Source organism: Sebastes fasciatus, chromosome 11, assembly GCF_043250625.1.
Source record: "Sebastes fasciatus isolate fSebFas1 chromosome 11, fSebFas1.pri, whole genome shotgun sequence".
NCBI classification, from domain to species: domain Eukaryota; kingdom Metazoa; phylum Chordata; class Actinopteri; order Perciformes; family Sebastidae; genus Sebastes; species Sebastes fasciatus.
The window spans coordinates 25,145,431-25,161,392 of NC_133805.1; the positions used below are offsets into that span (position 1 = coordinate 25,145,431).

Below are 15,962 nucleotides of genomic sequence, written 5' to 3' on the forward strand. Positions count from 1 at the left end.
AGTGGTGACTAATACCATAATGATCAAACAAACTCACCTCATGTGGCACATAATTAGGGGGCAGTTTCTCCAGCATGTCCTCTGCTATGCTGTAGACAATGGACTCCCGAGTCACTCCTGAATCCCCTCCACTTTCCTTGGGCTGGATATTTATGATTGTGTCCAACAATTCAGCAGATGTGTTTGTCTGATAGCTGGTCAACATTGAACAAAAAGCATAAAAGCTATAACATTACACATTATCTTTGTCATTAATATTTTTAGGGTAATGTTTCCTTACGTGATATCAGCATTAGGATGCAGCCCCAGCACCAGGGGTGAATCCACAGCGGGTAAGCTCTCAATACATTCCATGTACTCTTCTACTGTCTTGCACACAGGAATTGTGTAGCCCGTGTAGAAGGAAAATGATGGGTCAAACATCTTTTTACTGAACCACACCTGCAATGAAAAACACTCATTCTCATGTATTGTAACAAATCAAATAAACAAACGTATTAATCAAGGAGATGTAACACATGAATAAACACAAAAATGGGATTATTACACGAGAAAAACACTTGAGTAGGCGTTTGTCATAGTCATCTGTAACCCTTCCTCCGTATTGGACCTCAGCTAGCATGTATTGCACAGTTACCCAGGACACATCCTGTCGGAAAGCAAAAAATGACAAGTGAGGGAAGATGATAAAAAAATCTTTGAAGTTAGAACACTGTTGTTAAATCCTCACCTTCCTGGGGCCACAATCATCCAAGTGTCTCTCAACAAATTCAACACTCGCAGTGAAGTCAGCAGAGTTGAACTCATACGGTATGTTCCAACCCAATGGTCCAAATTTGCGTCGTTCCTCAGAGAGAAAGCAATAAAACACATGATTATGTGTAAAATCAAGTGAATGAGCATCAATCATTACTAAAGAGAAACACTGTGTGATTATGAAGACCATACTTCCCTAGGAAAGAAAATACTAGGGATGCACTTGGGGTATCGGCCGATACCGAGTACCGTTCCAATACCAGTGTTTAATTAATAAGCTGTATGCCTCAATGTGTGGAAGTGACTGGGATCATTCTGTTATGTGTAAGGCAACACCAGGCTTGACTTAAACATTATTTCCTAAAATAAATACATAGATACAAAGTGAATGATTGAATTGTTAATTATTATTAAATTAATTAATCGTACACCAACAACTTGGCAACATTTTTTTCAAAGCTAACAGGAATCACAACTCAGGTGTAAACCTTTTTAATGCAGCAACAAATTGGTCAAAACTTAAACAGGAATTCAAATTCATGTATATAATGTATATAGTATATAAACATAGCACTGAATTTAATAGATCGGCCCCATTGTCACCGATATTCGATCCAGCTATTTGAGTCAGTATCGGCCCGATATCCGATCCAGTATCAGTATCTGTGCATCCCTAGAAAAAACTCAACACATTGTTCGATCAAGGATTTACTGTTGTGAATAGTTAAGCACACTTTGACATTTAAAAACATTAATGACTTAATTATAGTAGGCTATCAGATTAATTTCTCTTTCCAAATAACAACATGAAAAAGGAAGGAGTAAGAAGAAGTAGAAGTAGGACTATGTCGGGATTCCCTTTAAATTTTGCTTTGTTCCCAGTCTGAACTGTGCCAAGAGCTACATCTTTCTTTATTTGCTCCCTGACCTTGGAATGGACCGTACCTGCACAGCAGAGTGGAGAAAGGCCACACTATACAGCATGGGCTTCCACATGGGCAGGCTGATGACTTCCAACTGGTTCTGTGAAATTCCTGCAAATGTGCGTTTCAAGCCAGCACGCACTCCCTGGGGTGGATCGTTGGTAAACTTGATAGAGGACTAGAGGTAAAGAGGTGAGAAACAATAGCTCTAAGCTTGTACATGTACAGTTGATACAGTAAGTGCAACACAGTATTTGTAGAGGTTAGGTAAGGAAATAAAGTCATAATTTCATAACACCTTACATAATAGCTTTATAAAGTGTCACCTGTAGGAGTGTGATGGAGAATTGATCGTGTGGCTCTGTCGTGATCCACACCCTGAAAGTACCATGCATGTTCTCTGCAGTTGTGATAGTTTCTAGCAACTCATCCATAAACTCCAGGCCCAGGTGGCAATTTTGCAGAAGGACCCAGCCTCCCTATACATATCCAGATATAGAGGCCACAGATCAGGTGAAAAGGTCAGCCATCACTTTAGAAGTACTCATTCATACAACGTACTACTTCATTACATACATACATACCTGCGTCATTGATGCCTGAAGAAGCTTCCTTGCATGCACCTCCTGCCCTTGCCCCATGGATATAGCTCTGCTTTCTATAAGACACAACACACAACGTAGTGAGATGATGACATGTAGCACATGTACAATTCTTCAGGGTTAAGATGAGAAGCTTATAACAGTTGTACGTTTAATAGGGCAGTAAAGCTCACCAAGTTCAAGTCTCTTAGCAAGTGCTTCAATTTCACCAGTGGGATCTGAGCCCATAGAGAGGAAGCATATAAGAGGGGTGCGAGGGTCGCTCTCCTCCCATGTGCTGTGAAGGTTCAAGATGACCGGCTCAGCAAATCTCGTGCCCAAGGATTCTCCAATATACTTTTTGGCCTCAGACAAGGTACGGTCAGGACACACCGACCTGTACGAAAATACGAAATAGCTTGTAAGAATATTGTGTTAAACATGATATTGTGTATTTGAACACATAAGCAACATGAGGATCAGCAGGATCAGACCTTATTAGCAAAAGTTTAAGGAAGACATCGAGGGAGTTGTATCCATCTGGGATGACACCTTCCTCTGGGGCATCAAGTTTGAGCCATGCTTTCCAGGCTTTCCCATTTTGAGACACCTACAAAATATGTTAGTAGCAACTTGTGAGGACACTTTCATGGAGGATTCAGATGTACGATGTTACTTACGTTCTTAAGCTCACCTGTTTAATGATGTCAGTGAACGGTCGGAATTTGCTGAGTTCCACTAAATTTAGCCATACCATATCCAGGATCCAGCTGAATGGCTTTGTGGGGCAGGTCTTCAGGTCAAGAGCGGCGCCACCTATTTGTATATTTAAAGGAGTAATCATGTTAAACGATGCCATAACAAAAAGGTGCATTACATTTTCCCGGCAGTGATGATTATCTCACCTTTAATAAGTATCTGAAATTTGTTGTGCTCTATTTTGTTATTCTGTAAGTCAATCTTGAGAGCCAGCAGGAGTGTGAAGATGAACTTGTGTTCTTCATATAGGCCTCTCACTGTGTATTTGAACACCTCATAGGTCAGGCAGTCCATGATGTTTGCAATTCGCTTCTTAGTTTTGGGGGATTTCTCAGACCTGCAAAAGCATACTCATGATAGTAACAATACTAAACAGGAGAGACAGAGTGTGCAACACTGTGTCTCGATATGATAAAATGACAAAGGTGAAGAATGCTACAACACAAAGTGGCAATTATTTTCTACATCAGTACACCTTGAGGCTCATTACAGCACCTATAGCCTGGCCACTTACCTCTTTTTTAGAATTGCAATCTTTATTTGTTTCATTTTAGACAAATTTGTTGGTTGATAGACTAAGACATAGCTGGGTTAGTTTAACGCTGAGTTAATTTTGAACATAGTGTGAAATAAAAGGTCCCTAGTACACAGCCCCATGCTTCATACTCAAAACAAGTGCCAAGATGGTTCAGACATACTTCTTAAACCGGTTTTGGTGAAACCCTACCTTTCCAGTGACAGGTCAAAGATTTTTAGGAACTGATCCAGGGAGGTCTGGTACATGACATTGACCATGCTCATCTCTGTGATGAGGAAGTAGAGAGTGCTGCCTCGGGAGGCAACAGGACGATATTCTGCTTGAGCTATATTGATCCTACACTCCGCGTCGGCTGCAACACTGAGCTTTTCACTAACTTCAGCGGCCGTTTGCTTAGTTGTACTCAGAATGACGATCATGGAGTCATCATCAACTAAGGAACCTTTAATAACAGAAACAGAAACACTTTTATTTTTAGAAATATACAAATACATTACCGGTATGTTTTCAAAGAAATTGGTGTTGACCTTCACCAGCAACTGTTGTACCTTTTGTGCTGCTGAGTTTGTACAGCAAGTTGTCTTCCAACTCCTGCATCTTTCTCTTATTGAAAGTTACATCCTCAATTAGCTTCAATCTTTCTGCCTCTAGTTCCTGTTAAAAGAATTGTAATAACATTCACAACTTAGATTGCAACTAAAATTCATATAGCCCAAAACACTCACACAATATTAATGCTCAATACTGTAATAACAAGTCAATATAAGAAAAAACATTGATTCAGCTAGCCTTGTTATATTATATAGAGCTAATAACAAAAATCCATGTGAGGAAAACCTGTTTAGTACAACATAGAAAGAATATACACTGACCTGTTTCTCTCTGAGGAGGACACGACCAAGTAGTTGGTTCTCCAAGCCCTTCATGTTTACAGTGAAATCGATGATGGATGTCTTGGCACTCTCTTCTGGGGTGTATGCTGGATTAGGCAGTTTGGTGGTTATATACAGCTGGAAGCCATCCATCACAATTACCTCTGTATCTCCCACTTTAACCTACACAAAACAAATCCAAGAATTTAGGAGGGGACACATTTTAGTTGTATTGTTGATTTCAAGTGGGAATGGCAGCAACATTACCTTGCAACTGTTTTCAGTTCTAATAAAGTTTTTCTCAAGGACATTGTCAAGGGCAGGGTCTAGCTCCTCAGATACATCTTCAATAAGCAGTGGGCGTCCCACAGAAAGACAGTCTTCCAAATGAGAGCGAAAGAACTTGTGGTTGAGTGATGTCACCTGAAAGAGGAATCACTGATTAGTTCCATACCATGTATTACCAAAACAACTAATCTGGGTTGTACTGCACTTGTACTATGTACTTGGAGTGCATTAGCCTTTTCTTTTTCCTTAATCCAAGCCTTTCCCTGAGTCTGGGGATCGATGAGGAGGGGATATCTTGTTGCTTTTGTGACGATGATGCCATTCTGCACAGACAAGTCATCTCCTGGGAGTCCTTGAAGGTTCCACTCACTTATCTTAAAACAAAAAGCATATGTTTCATAGCATGAATAACTTTGTGTGCAGCTGCTGTAGTAGTGATGTAAAATAAAATGAGGTTCATGTTGTTCTTACAGTGGGAGGGTCCACTAGGGCAGAAATGAGGTTGAGATTTTCTGTAAAAGGGATATTATGTATCCTGAGCTCTTTTTCCCAGATGTCCTTCAACAGCATGTCACGGAAACTCTGGTTGAATGGCCCGCAGTAAGACAAGAAGCCAGTCAGCTGGAGCACGTCGCCCACAAGTCTGCAAAGAAGAACAGAAGCAAATGACCTCATTTAAATGCTTTTAAGCTCAATAAATTACAAATCTCCCAATTATAATATGAACAGATACACCGCCTCCCCGTGTCCCTTGGGAATGTTATGTAAATAGTTTTTTTTGTAACCTACCTTTTGATCTGTGTTTTAAATTCCTTCCTTTGCTCTATCCAGCGAACTTTCTCCCCACTAAGTCCATCAATAAGTGCAGATGCAGCCTGCATTTTATTCCTACACATCTCAGCATCATCCAACAAGTCCTGAAAAATGCAATATTTTAAGTGATCCACAATTTAAATTTCTAGCTAAAAGTAAATGCAATACTAAAATGTTTTATAAGGTTGAACCACACCTGCTTCTCTTTCATAGCAGCATCACATTTGGCTTTCACTTTGTCGAACTCTGCTTGCTTTTCAGCCAGATGTGTCTCAGCCGCCTCTAGTTCATTATTAGCAACTCTTTGCCGCCTTTCCTGAATGGCCAGGTTAGCCTGCACACAGACAGAGGACATTGCAGTTCACAAAACCACAATCAAAGCAGTATTTTATCATTATTATAATATGTATATGTCTACGATGCAGTCCTGTTTTATATATAACGAAAATGTATGAGAACTACCTCAAACAGAGTTGGAGCAGAAATTTTTTAACCCAATATTAAAGCTAGGGTTGGGGATGTTCCTCAAAATTATTTTTGTTATATTTGTTGAAATTCTCATTACATCCTGACACCAATCAATAAATTAAATGCTCGGACTGAAAAAATAAAAAAGGACTGTGATAAGCCCGTCCCGGCCTACCTGCCTGCGTGCACTCTGCTGTGCACTCATTGCACATCACCTGATGCTCACTTGGCAGCTGTGAGTACTAACAATAGCCATGTTCGTTGTTTACGTTCATAATGATAATTTTGGGGGAGTGGCTTTGGAGGGAGGCCTGAATGGACGGACTGTCAGTGTTGTCAACTTTCTTGCTAGCAACTTTTGGAGCTAGTGCTGCTTGCTACTTTCATTGGAAAAGAGTTGGCAACGTTGGGCTGGATTTTCTGCTTAGATAATTTTCAGAAATCCAGCGTACTCTTGCTAGTTTCTCACAATTACAACAGTCAACTATGCCAGATATACATTGCAAAAATTGATTAGCTGCCATGATGAAGATCAACTTTACCTTGAGTGGTAGCACTTCTTTGTTGATGCCAAAGAATTTGGCCATTGCCCGGGTCCATTGTAGCAGACCAGCTACACTACCACACACTTTCTTGGCATTATCCATTGTGTAGTCCTCCATGTCAAAGTATTGCCGCAGCAGTTCTACCATTTCCTCATTAATTTTGTCTGCTTGGAACTGCTGGAGGGAGGTCAGAAAACCAGTGACAGCGAAGAGCTAAAGAGTAGACGAGGGGAATTTGACAAAGAGGAGCCATAAGTAACTTCACAATGTTAATTATTTATGTATTATTATTATTATTATTATTAATAATAATAATAACATTACAGAACACATAATGGAATTTACATACAGGCTACAGTCATATCTCTCTATATGGGTATACAGAGAGAGGTTACGAGTAATTGGAGCAGAATTCCAACAACTGAAATTTCATACAAATATCTTTTGTTACCTTCTGTGCTTCTCCCCATGATGGCTTAAGACAATTTCGTTCTTTATCAATAGTGACAGTGTCCAACTTCTTTTGGAATAACAGCAGGCAGCAGTCCATAATCCTCATGATGAGATGTGGAGGGTTGGCTAATTTTCTCACAGTGGAAATGTCAGCAGGCTTGATGGTCTGGAACATTTTAAAGTCTATCATGTAGTGCACACTATATATGGTGTAAATACACAAATATGTTCAAAAAAGTTACACAAATCTCACATTGAGTGCGGCTTCAGCCTCTTCTAAAGCTGGCCTGGCAGCCTCCAGTTTTTCCTCTGCAATAGCTTTCTCTATCTCAATTCCATTCACAATTTTCTGGGCTGTATCCTTTGCAACCTGGACCTCATTCTTTACAATGGTAGCAGCTTCAGCACTGACTGTCACCTCTGCCACCACCTTTGGGAATGCAACAAGAAATGTCTCGCATGATAAATTGTATCACATAGATACCAATAAGCTGTTGAGCTTTCATCCAGTTTTCAAAACATGGGGAAGATATTCGTTCTACAATGAAAGATGTTTCCATAACTCCCTTTGACCAATTAATGAATGTGTGTCATACATCCAACCTTTTATGCTTGTTTTTATGTCATTTAGTAAATTCTGATTTGAGAAAAGTTATGAAATACAATCCATCCATTATCTATGCATGCTTATTTTGTGCAGGGTCGTGGGAAGCTGGAGCCTGCATTATTATATACTGTACCTCTTCAGCTTTGATAGATGCTATAGCCAGTTCTTTTTCCTTGACTTCAAGGTCTTTGGATAGTTGAGCCACAGACTTACTAGCCTCCATCAGTTTGTCCAACCCTGGAAATCAGTAACATCTTTTAAAATCCCTTCCCTGAGTAGAATTTGCAAAGTCCATACATTTCATCTTCACAGCACAACCTTGCAGCCAAAACGTTCTTACCAACATTCATGCGCTTTGCTAGTGTGTTGATATAGTCGTACTTTTCAGTGTACAGTGTTTTGTAACCATTTACAAAAGAGAGGTAGGATTTAGGGGTGACATGAGTTCTTCTTCGAAACCTGAAAGATGAACAACATACAACTTTAAGTTCATGTAAAATATGTCTCTGCACTAAAAACTTGCAAAAATCTGGATATAGATAATTATGGTAAATGGACTTGCATTTATATAGCGTTTTTCTAGTCTTCCGACCACTCAAAGCGCTTTACACTACATGTCAGCATTCACCCATTCACACACACATTCATACACTGAATACACCAACTTTGCCCATCAGGATCTAATCTAAATACTCATTCACACACCGATGGCTATGCCTTCGAGAGCAATTTGAGGTTAAGTGTCTTGCTCAAGGACACATCGACATGTGACCCAGAGCAGCCGGGTATCGAACCACCGACCTTCTGATTGGTGGACAACCTGCGCTACCCTCTGAGCCACAGCCGCCCAAATTACAATGTAACAGTGTGAACCTAGATATGATTTGTGCGTTATACCTTTCAAAGTAGCTTTCACAGGCATCAGATACTTTGTCATGATATGTACCCATGGTGGTCACCACGGAAGCCTTCACATCTGCGGAGCAAACCATTGGAAACGCTGACAAGAAATAGTTGGACACAGCCACCAGAGCCTCATTGGGCCACGGGGTGAACCAGTCCATGGTGCAGCCAGAAATTAACCCTGGAAACTTCAGGGATCTGGAGCGAAACTTCTGCCCCACCTGTCAAGGAGAGCAGATAATGTAATTTAAATGAGAATATTCACTTATGCTGGGATAGCTTAGTAAGTGCATGTTTAATGCATCAGTTTACATTTGGCGTGCATGAAACAGAACAATTACAGAGAAATATAAAGTAAACAAAATATCTGAGTACCGTCGGGTTATTGCTTTTGGATAACAAATATGCAAAGTTTTGACCTACCGGTGAGAAGCAAAGAACTACATGGAGATTCTTTCTGGACCGGGAAATGAAGTAGTCATAAAGATTGTCAAAAGTTGGTGGAACACGAGGAAACTCCTTTTTCATTATAGGGGTCAGGTTCTGGGTGATCTCTTGCATCTCATCTTTAGCAAAAAGATTGGAGACCTGCACAAATAATTCACAGTGAAGCAATCAGGACAAGTAAAAGCTTTCCTTTGAGAATGATTTGGTCTGACTTCTTTGTTTCTGTGATATAGAAATAATTTATTGTTTCAATGAGAATGAATAGGAAAGTCCTCAACTATATTGTCTAAATGCAGACTCTGCTATTATGGGGCTTCAAAGACATCAAACGTTTTACTGTTGAAGTGAAGTCCTCACCTCTCCAGAAGAAAGAACATTGTTGAGGTACTCAAGGAAGGCTTCATCTTTTATTTCATTGTCCGTAAAGATGAAGGTGATGCCTTTTCCCTCAGCCCCAGCTGTTTTATACAACACTTTCAGGTCATCCATGAAATTACTTATGTTGTATGTTCTGGTGGAAAAAAAACAGTAGTGTAAGAAACAAACTTTAAGTATATCCTGTATATCCTCCTGTAAGTGTGAATATGTGAAAACTGATACAAGAGTACAATTTTGGACAACTGGATACCAACAGGACATGGGTTCATGGGATACTTATTCTATTGCCTTTTAATAAAGAGGTCTAGTACTTCTTTAAAAACGTCCCGTTTCTAATGAAAATGATCTTGCGATGAACAAAAATGTTGATCCAGTCCAAAATAACACACAGCATACAATAATATTTACGCACAGTATGTGTTATAGGGTTGCTACTATTGGACAATATAGACCTCAAATGACGAATTAATTTGTTCATTGCTACCAAGAAATTAACAGGCCAATGTTTTTCATGAACTACATTATACAACAAATTGTCCAATTACACCAGCATTTTATCAAAGTATTTAAAATGACAGAAGTGACAGTATTAGGTGAATGGCAAGTTATTGTAAAATAACATTTTACAATATATAAATGTACTTGTTAACACTGGAGTCAATGGGAATTAGGTGATATAGTAATAGCAATGTTGTTTTGCAGTGTAAGCAAAACGGAGAGAATAATCTTTAAAAAGTGTACACTTTTTCTAGATTAACAAGATCAATTATCAGAATATTTTACTTTACCAATGGAACTGTACAAATTTATTTAAAACTGTTAATTATAATTGATATATAATTGAATTGCCTCACAAGTAGCCTTTCTACAAACATTATAAAACAAAATACAAAACTACATAGAGACTTTATCAAATTTTCACCTTATTTACCACCTTATCTTACTGCTTGGCTATCTTCTTCCAAATTGCCTCACAAATGCTGAACGAAGTTTGTTTGTTTTTTTCCTGTTTTTACCTGGTCAGTGTGATCTGGAAGATGCTGTATCCAGCCATGAATGAGGCCAGGCGAGTCAGGCTCTGTTTCCCTGATCCTCCCACTCCCACCAGCAGGGCATTACCATTGTCAGTTCGAATTATTCGTGAGATCTATACGAAGGCAAATCTCAAATAAATCAGAATTATCTATAGTTTACGGGGGGTTAGATTGTTAGTATGGGGTTAGATTGGCTTCTAGTCTGACCTTGACAAGGTGAGTCATGGCATCCGTGAAGAAAACCAGATCTAGGCTGGAGCCTCTTACGGTCTCATTGTACTGGGTCTGATACATCATCAGCTTTTCTAATAAGAACTCAAAATTTGGCATCTGGAAGAACGTTAATTTGCTCAGACTTTGGTGACAGTTTTCTACATTGATATTACAGATATCATACAATAGTCCACAATACCAAGTTCATACCAGTTCATAAATTTTGGGGGCATCACAACAGACATCCTCATCTTCTTCTACCGGCTCGGGAGCATCTTGCAGGAAGTCCACAAAGTATGGCTCAGGATGAAGTGCTGGGACAAGGCTGGGGTCAACATGCTCTTGAATCACACGAGATACAGCCTTCTCGAACCACTCTCTGTCCTCAGAGCAAATAAACCTATAGCAAAACAATGTCTCAGTATGCCTTTTTGTTGTACTTAAAAGGGGATTTACTGTATGTAAGCACTGTACCTGTCAGCTATCACCCTCGTACATTCACTCTTGAAAAGAGCCAAGAGAGTGGGGATATCATTGCACTCCTTGGCCTTAATGTTTAACATTCCTTGCCAGATCCTGGACAAGTCTCTCAAGTTGAAGATGTAGTGGAACTTGGATGGTGTAGGAAGCATTTTTGCCTTCAATGAGAAATTATCAAATCAGGTCATGCCTTCATTAATAAATCTATCCCTATAATCAATTTCACATCATCTTTTAAGTGATTACCTTTGTCCACTGCCATACAATCCTCCCAGCAGACACCAGACACTTCACCATATCTGAAATCTCAAGCTTGAATCCCCTGCATGTATGGAAATATCCACAGCCGATTACACCTGTAGCGAAAGAGCATGAAAAAACAATTGAAGTGTTTCATACATCCTAAAGTAAGCAGAAAAGTGAATAATCTTAGTGACGGCTACCAAAGATCTTATCAATGGAGGTGTTGGATGGCAGAGTACAGTTGAAGACTGTAAACTGTCTCTTCAGTCTTTGTGGGATGTCGTTTCTCCCACCACCAGGATGAATCATGGCAGCTAAAATCTGTACGTCCACAATAGTGGAGAAGTCTCCTGGTTTGTCTAGGTTGTACATGCCGTTCATTTCCATCATCTGGCGTACTGTCTCATTGGTGATCTGGTTGGACAGTCACATACAGCAGTTACTCAGACTGAACATAAAATAGTCTATATATATACAGTATATATATATATAAATAAAAACCCTGCTATATAAACACCTGATCTCCCCATTCATTGACAATGGGCATGTTGATATCATCAATGAAGATTGTCATCTGGCGTCCCCCTGGGGGTCCATAGGTACTGCCAATCCTTTTTTCAATGTAGCTTTCCACTGTTCGCTGTAATTAAAAAAATGCTTTCCCAATCAAAAAACAATTCAGAACTGTACTAAGCCATGCATAGAGAACAAGATAAATATCCTACCTGAAACATCATGGGTTCTGTTGCAGATGAGAAGTTCAGGGACTTGGACAGGTTCGTCTCAGGATCATATTTTTTTGTGTAGCCTTTTATCATCACAGTCTTAGCTGTCCCTTGTTCACCAATAAGCAGTACAGCCTATACAAATACAATATGTATCTTTCACAACACACCTTAAAGCAAAATAAATAATGACATTTTATAAGTAAAAATACTTTGGTTATTTTAAGAGAGACAAGATCACCTTTCGTTGTTTGGCAATAGTCTCCAGCAGGAAGGATGTTCTTGTGTTATCCACATTTGGCACAAGAATAGAGGCGTAGTCTGGCACAAGATCAGTAGGATAGACATACTCCCCCACATGGTTATTCCAATGACACCATTCACCTGAAACAGAAGTCACCATACATATAATCGTAGGCCCAGGACAAAACAGTCCTTCAAACACTCACTTAAAAGCCAGGAAAGAAGTGGTATTTAATGTATAAAATGACTACCGTTTGGGTTGACCATATAGTCAAACATAGTCTCTCCTGGATGTGCTTGAGGCACGTCAATGCCACTGTCATGAGCTCTGATGTACTCCTCTAGTTTGGCTCTATCCTCTATCTCCAAAAGGGCTCCCAGGCTCCACATCAGGCAGAAGACAAAGAGGCGTTCAAGGTGTTCGCTCCCAGCCAAGCCCCCTGTCTCCCTGGTTGGGATAAGGCCCTCCAGCAGATTCACAGACTGAGGGTGGATCATATTCAGATAATTCAGTGTTTCGTGATTCATTTCATTTCAAGTTTAAAGGCATCATCTAATTCCTGTTCGTCTTCAGCATTTTTCTGCATACATACCTGCATTATGTAGTTGCATTCCAAAAGCTCCATTTTGGGTTTAAGGTTCTGCCTCAAATATACGAAAGCGTCCTCAAATATCTTGTCGTATAAATTCCTTATGCTTTCTGCCTCTTTTGCATTGCGCTTGTTAGCCCATCCCTACAACACAAAGCCCATGTTCTAACTAAGCACGTCACTGCAGAAAAGAATCAATGCTTCTTTTACAAACAATCTCTCCTTTGATGACTTAACAAAACAACTGTACCTGGAGTATGGGTTTCCAGCTGAGAGCGGAGGAGCTAATGATGACCATTCCCATCCGGGACACAGTAGCAGGGGAGGCATTATCCATGTTGTGCACCTCAAACACCAGCTTGCAGGATGGAGACATGGTGATGCGGTCACCATTAGCCAGGGTCAGTGTTTTGTTATCATCCAGGACAGAGTTGAGGTTCTCAATCCATATGGCATCCACAGGGCCATCCAGCACAATCCATATGAACTCCCCTGAAGTGTATACATTTCAAAGCCATCACAATTCAATCCTTAAATCTCCCACATTTTCAGTTACTCTTTCTGTTGTTCTGTCTCAAGGAAAGACCATTTTACAGGTGTCATTACCAACATTATTAGGTGTAAGGGCCTGTGTCCATATAGCGTCTTGTCTAGCAGAATAGCGCCAGCAGGGTGCTGGGGAGCGTTTCATCATAAAAGCGCTATGAACACTTTTTAAATGTTTCTATGACAACAATATTTTGACAACATATCACCACTCTAACCACCTTTGTATGAACAATTAGTATAGCCCCCTTGTTTGTATTATCTATTTGGGCTACTATCTATTTGTTTGACATACTTCGTATGAAAGAGCCCGTCACTACTCCACACCCGTAGAGCAAAGATAACGATCCGTGACGGCGATAAAAGTACAACACTCACCAGCAACATTCAGTGTCCGCCTGGCCGATCTGCTCCCACAAATGGGCTTTTCGGTTATGATAGGGTCTGTCTGACATATGAAGCTCAGGATAGACAGACACGGCCAGAACAAGCTTCTCCTCCATTTTCTACAGTGACTTTCACTAGTGCTTTTTCGTACAGGTTCAAAGATTTTCAACTAGAAGTGCTCGGAGTGGCCGCACAAGAAAAGTAGAGCACTCAGTAAAAAGGATGCTGGGGGCAGCACTCATTCTCGAGGCGGCCGCATACGCTCTCTCCTCATAGGGAACAACTGAAAAAAAGACGCTGGCGCTCAGAAAAACGTATGCACCACTGCATGTCTGCTGCTTAAGCAAAAAGTGAACAGAAGCTGCTTTCATCATAAACAACTAAACTGTATGAACCTTGCTTTGTGTTCTTACACAATGTGTTTTGGGTAGTGCAATAATTTTTTTTATAAAGGCAATTTGTGACATAAATTGAGAAATACTAGTTTCAATGTGCACTAAACTTTGTGTTACAAACCTTTCTTGGCTTTAAGTGTCCTCCTCCACAGAGTGGAAAAGATCCCATCAGTCCAATCATTGGTGGCTGCATCAAGACGACCAAACATCTGTGGTGCAGTGATTGCTTTGGGGTTCATGCGCATCTCCCTGTGTGGGGCTCCACATTCACTCATAGCTCGCATGAGCAGGTTGATGACTGTAGTCTTCCCAGCTCCACTTGGGCCCAAAGTCATCAGGCCATGGCGCACTCGTGAAGTCTCATAAAGCTGACAGTGACAGTAACACGTCAGTGATGTATAATCCAAACAATAACTTTATAACACACGAAACACAACAGGTGCTTAACGTACAGACAAAGAGGCATTGAGGTACCTGAACCAGCTTGAGATTCCATGGTGGGTGGTTGACAATACCAGCAAGCTCAACTTGATGGGCAACAGCAGCTTGAAGTTCAACATATGTGCTCCCATCCAGCTGGATACCAGGGAATAGATCATTGATCAGGCTAAGGAAGAGGGGCTCATCCTCATCCACCTGAAACATACAGAAAGATTCACATACACAGAATCTGCTGACACAGTACTATACCTCCAAAATATATTATATTTTCCCTAGTGGTCAACACTGAGTTCCTGTCATACCAGTTTAGAAAGATTCATGTCACGCAGCACTCTCATGACAGTGCTGGACTCTGTGTCATTAGGTCTTGCTCTTTTGTTGGCCCCCAGCGTTCTTAACACAGACAGGATGTTCCTCAGGCCAAAGTCATAGTGGACCTGGCAAATAGAGGCTGTGTGTCAGTATTAATAATCATACAAAAATAGTACTGAAGCACCGACCACACATTTCTCACCTGTTTTGTAAGTTGTTCTTCACACAGTTTATAAAGGACAAAGAACTTCTGGGCTAAGATGACATTGTCATTGAATCCACAGCTGGCTAGTTTGACTCTAATGATGATCTGCCAAAGACAACAGCGGAGAAGTGACCGTGTGTTAAGACTAGAGCAGAAGGAAAAATATTACTTTCCAGCAAAGGTAGCCTTGACCCACCTGCCGGTCTGGTACCATCATTGACACTGTCCTGAATTGCACTTTCAGGTTTTCAGGAAGTTCCTGACGACCTGCATACCCAGGGTTCTAGACATGGAATGGCGACATGTTATTTAGTTTATATTTAGTGTTTCTTATAAGATTCCTGTGCTTTTGTGTGTCCTACCATAGTGATAAATATGCCAAACTCTGGATTCAGATCCACACAGTCTCCATCAGTAAAGATGAAAGTGGTTTTGTGTTTCTTGCGTGCCATCAGAACGATGTAGATCTGCTGAGCAGCAACAGAAAGCACTGGCAGGTTGATTCTGTTGAACTCATCGAAGCAGCCCCAAGACCCTGACTGTGCAAGGCCTGAAAAAAGAATACATCATGAGATACCTGAAAACGTACACCACACTGCTCGATGTATTATTTCATTGCCTGGGATACCTTTGTATATCCTGCCAAGTCCTCTGAAGTCCATCTGGTCCGAGCAGTTGAACACCACCACATACTTGCCCAGGCAGCGACCCATGTCTTTAGTGGTTTCAGTCTTCCCAGTGCCGGCTGGCCCTGCAGGGGCTCCTCCCATGCTCATGCCCAGAGCCTGGGACAGCGTGATATAACACCTGTTGATAA

At 40.6% G+C, this 15,962-nt stretch overlaps 1 protein-coding gene across 1 annotated transcript in view; it reads right to left on the minus strand.

Moving 5' to 3' along the window:
* Positions 1-15,962, minus strand: part of LOC141777508 (dynein axonemal heavy chain 8-like) — a 40,453-nt gene that overhangs the window by 2,640 nt on the left and 21,851 nt on the right. Inside the window, exons 44-89 of the mRNA XM_074651817.1 lie at positions 15,774-15,952; positions 15,508-15,695; positions 15,342-15,428; positions 15,143-15,250; positions 14,931-15,065; positions 14,662-14,823; positions 14,309-14,555; positions 13,110-13,351; positions 12,863-13,003; positions 12,521-12,752; positions 12,268-12,410; positions 12,027-12,161; positions 11,819-11,941; positions 11,502-11,715; positions 11,305-11,414; positions 11,053-11,216; positions 10,789-10,978; positions 10,573-10,695; positions 10,348-10,478; positions 9,311-9,464; positions 8,930-9,094; positions 8,501-8,727; positions 7,944-8,062; positions 7,737-7,840; positions 7,250-7,426; positions 6,995-7,162; positions 6,541-6,756; positions 5,727-5,864; positions 5,507-5,634; positions 5,189-5,360; positions 4,936-5,091; positions 4,697-4,852; positions 4,430-4,612; positions 4,106-4,211; positions 3,747-3,999; positions 3,166-3,356; positions 2,955-3,076; positions 2,755-2,870; positions 2,455-2,657; positions 2,264-2,337; positions 2,006-2,158; positions 1,702-1,857; positions 731-847; positions 548-649; positions 281-441; positions 38-194 (exon numbers count right to left, since the gene is read on the minus strand). Coding sequence (XP_074507918.1) covers positions 38-194; positions 281-441; positions 548-649; positions 731-847; positions 1,702-1,857; positions 2,006-2,158; positions 2,264-2,337; positions 2,455-2,657; positions 2,755-2,870; positions 2,955-3,076; positions 3,166-3,356; positions 3,747-3,999; positions 4,106-4,211; positions 4,430-4,612; positions 4,697-4,852; positions 4,936-5,091; positions 5,189-5,360; positions 5,507-5,634; positions 5,727-5,864; positions 6,541-6,756; positions 6,995-7,162; positions 7,250-7,426; positions 7,737-7,840; positions 7,944-8,062; positions 8,501-8,727; positions 8,930-9,094; positions 9,311-9,464; positions 10,348-10,478; positions 10,573-10,695; positions 10,789-10,978; positions 11,053-11,216; positions 11,305-11,414; positions 11,502-11,715; positions 11,819-11,941; positions 12,027-12,161; positions 12,268-12,410; positions 12,521-12,752; positions 12,863-13,003; positions 13,110-13,351; positions 14,309-14,555; positions 14,662-14,823; positions 14,931-15,065; positions 15,143-15,250; positions 15,342-15,428; positions 15,508-15,695; positions 15,774-15,952 — 7,228 coding nt within the window. The remainder of the gene's footprint in view (positions 1-37; positions 195-280; positions 442-547; positions 650-730; positions 848-1,701; positions 1,858-2,005; positions 2,159-2,263; positions 2,338-2,454; positions 2,658-2,754; positions 2,871-2,954; positions 3,077-3,165; positions 3,357-3,746; positions 4,000-4,105; positions 4,212-4,429; positions 4,613-4,696; positions 4,853-4,935; positions 5,092-5,188; positions 5,361-5,506; positions 5,635-5,726; positions 5,865-6,540; positions 6,757-6,994; positions 7,163-7,249; positions 7,427-7,736; positions 7,841-7,943; positions 8,063-8,500; positions 8,728-8,929; positions 9,095-9,310; positions 9,465-10,347; positions 10,479-10,572; positions 10,696-10,788; positions 10,979-11,052; positions 11,217-11,304; positions 11,415-11,501; positions 11,716-11,818; positions 11,942-12,026; positions 12,162-12,267; positions 12,411-12,520; positions 12,753-12,862; positions 13,004-13,109; positions 13,352-14,308; positions 14,556-14,661; positions 14,824-14,930; positions 15,066-15,142; positions 15,251-15,341; positions 15,429-15,507; positions 15,696-15,773; positions 15,953-15,962) is intronic.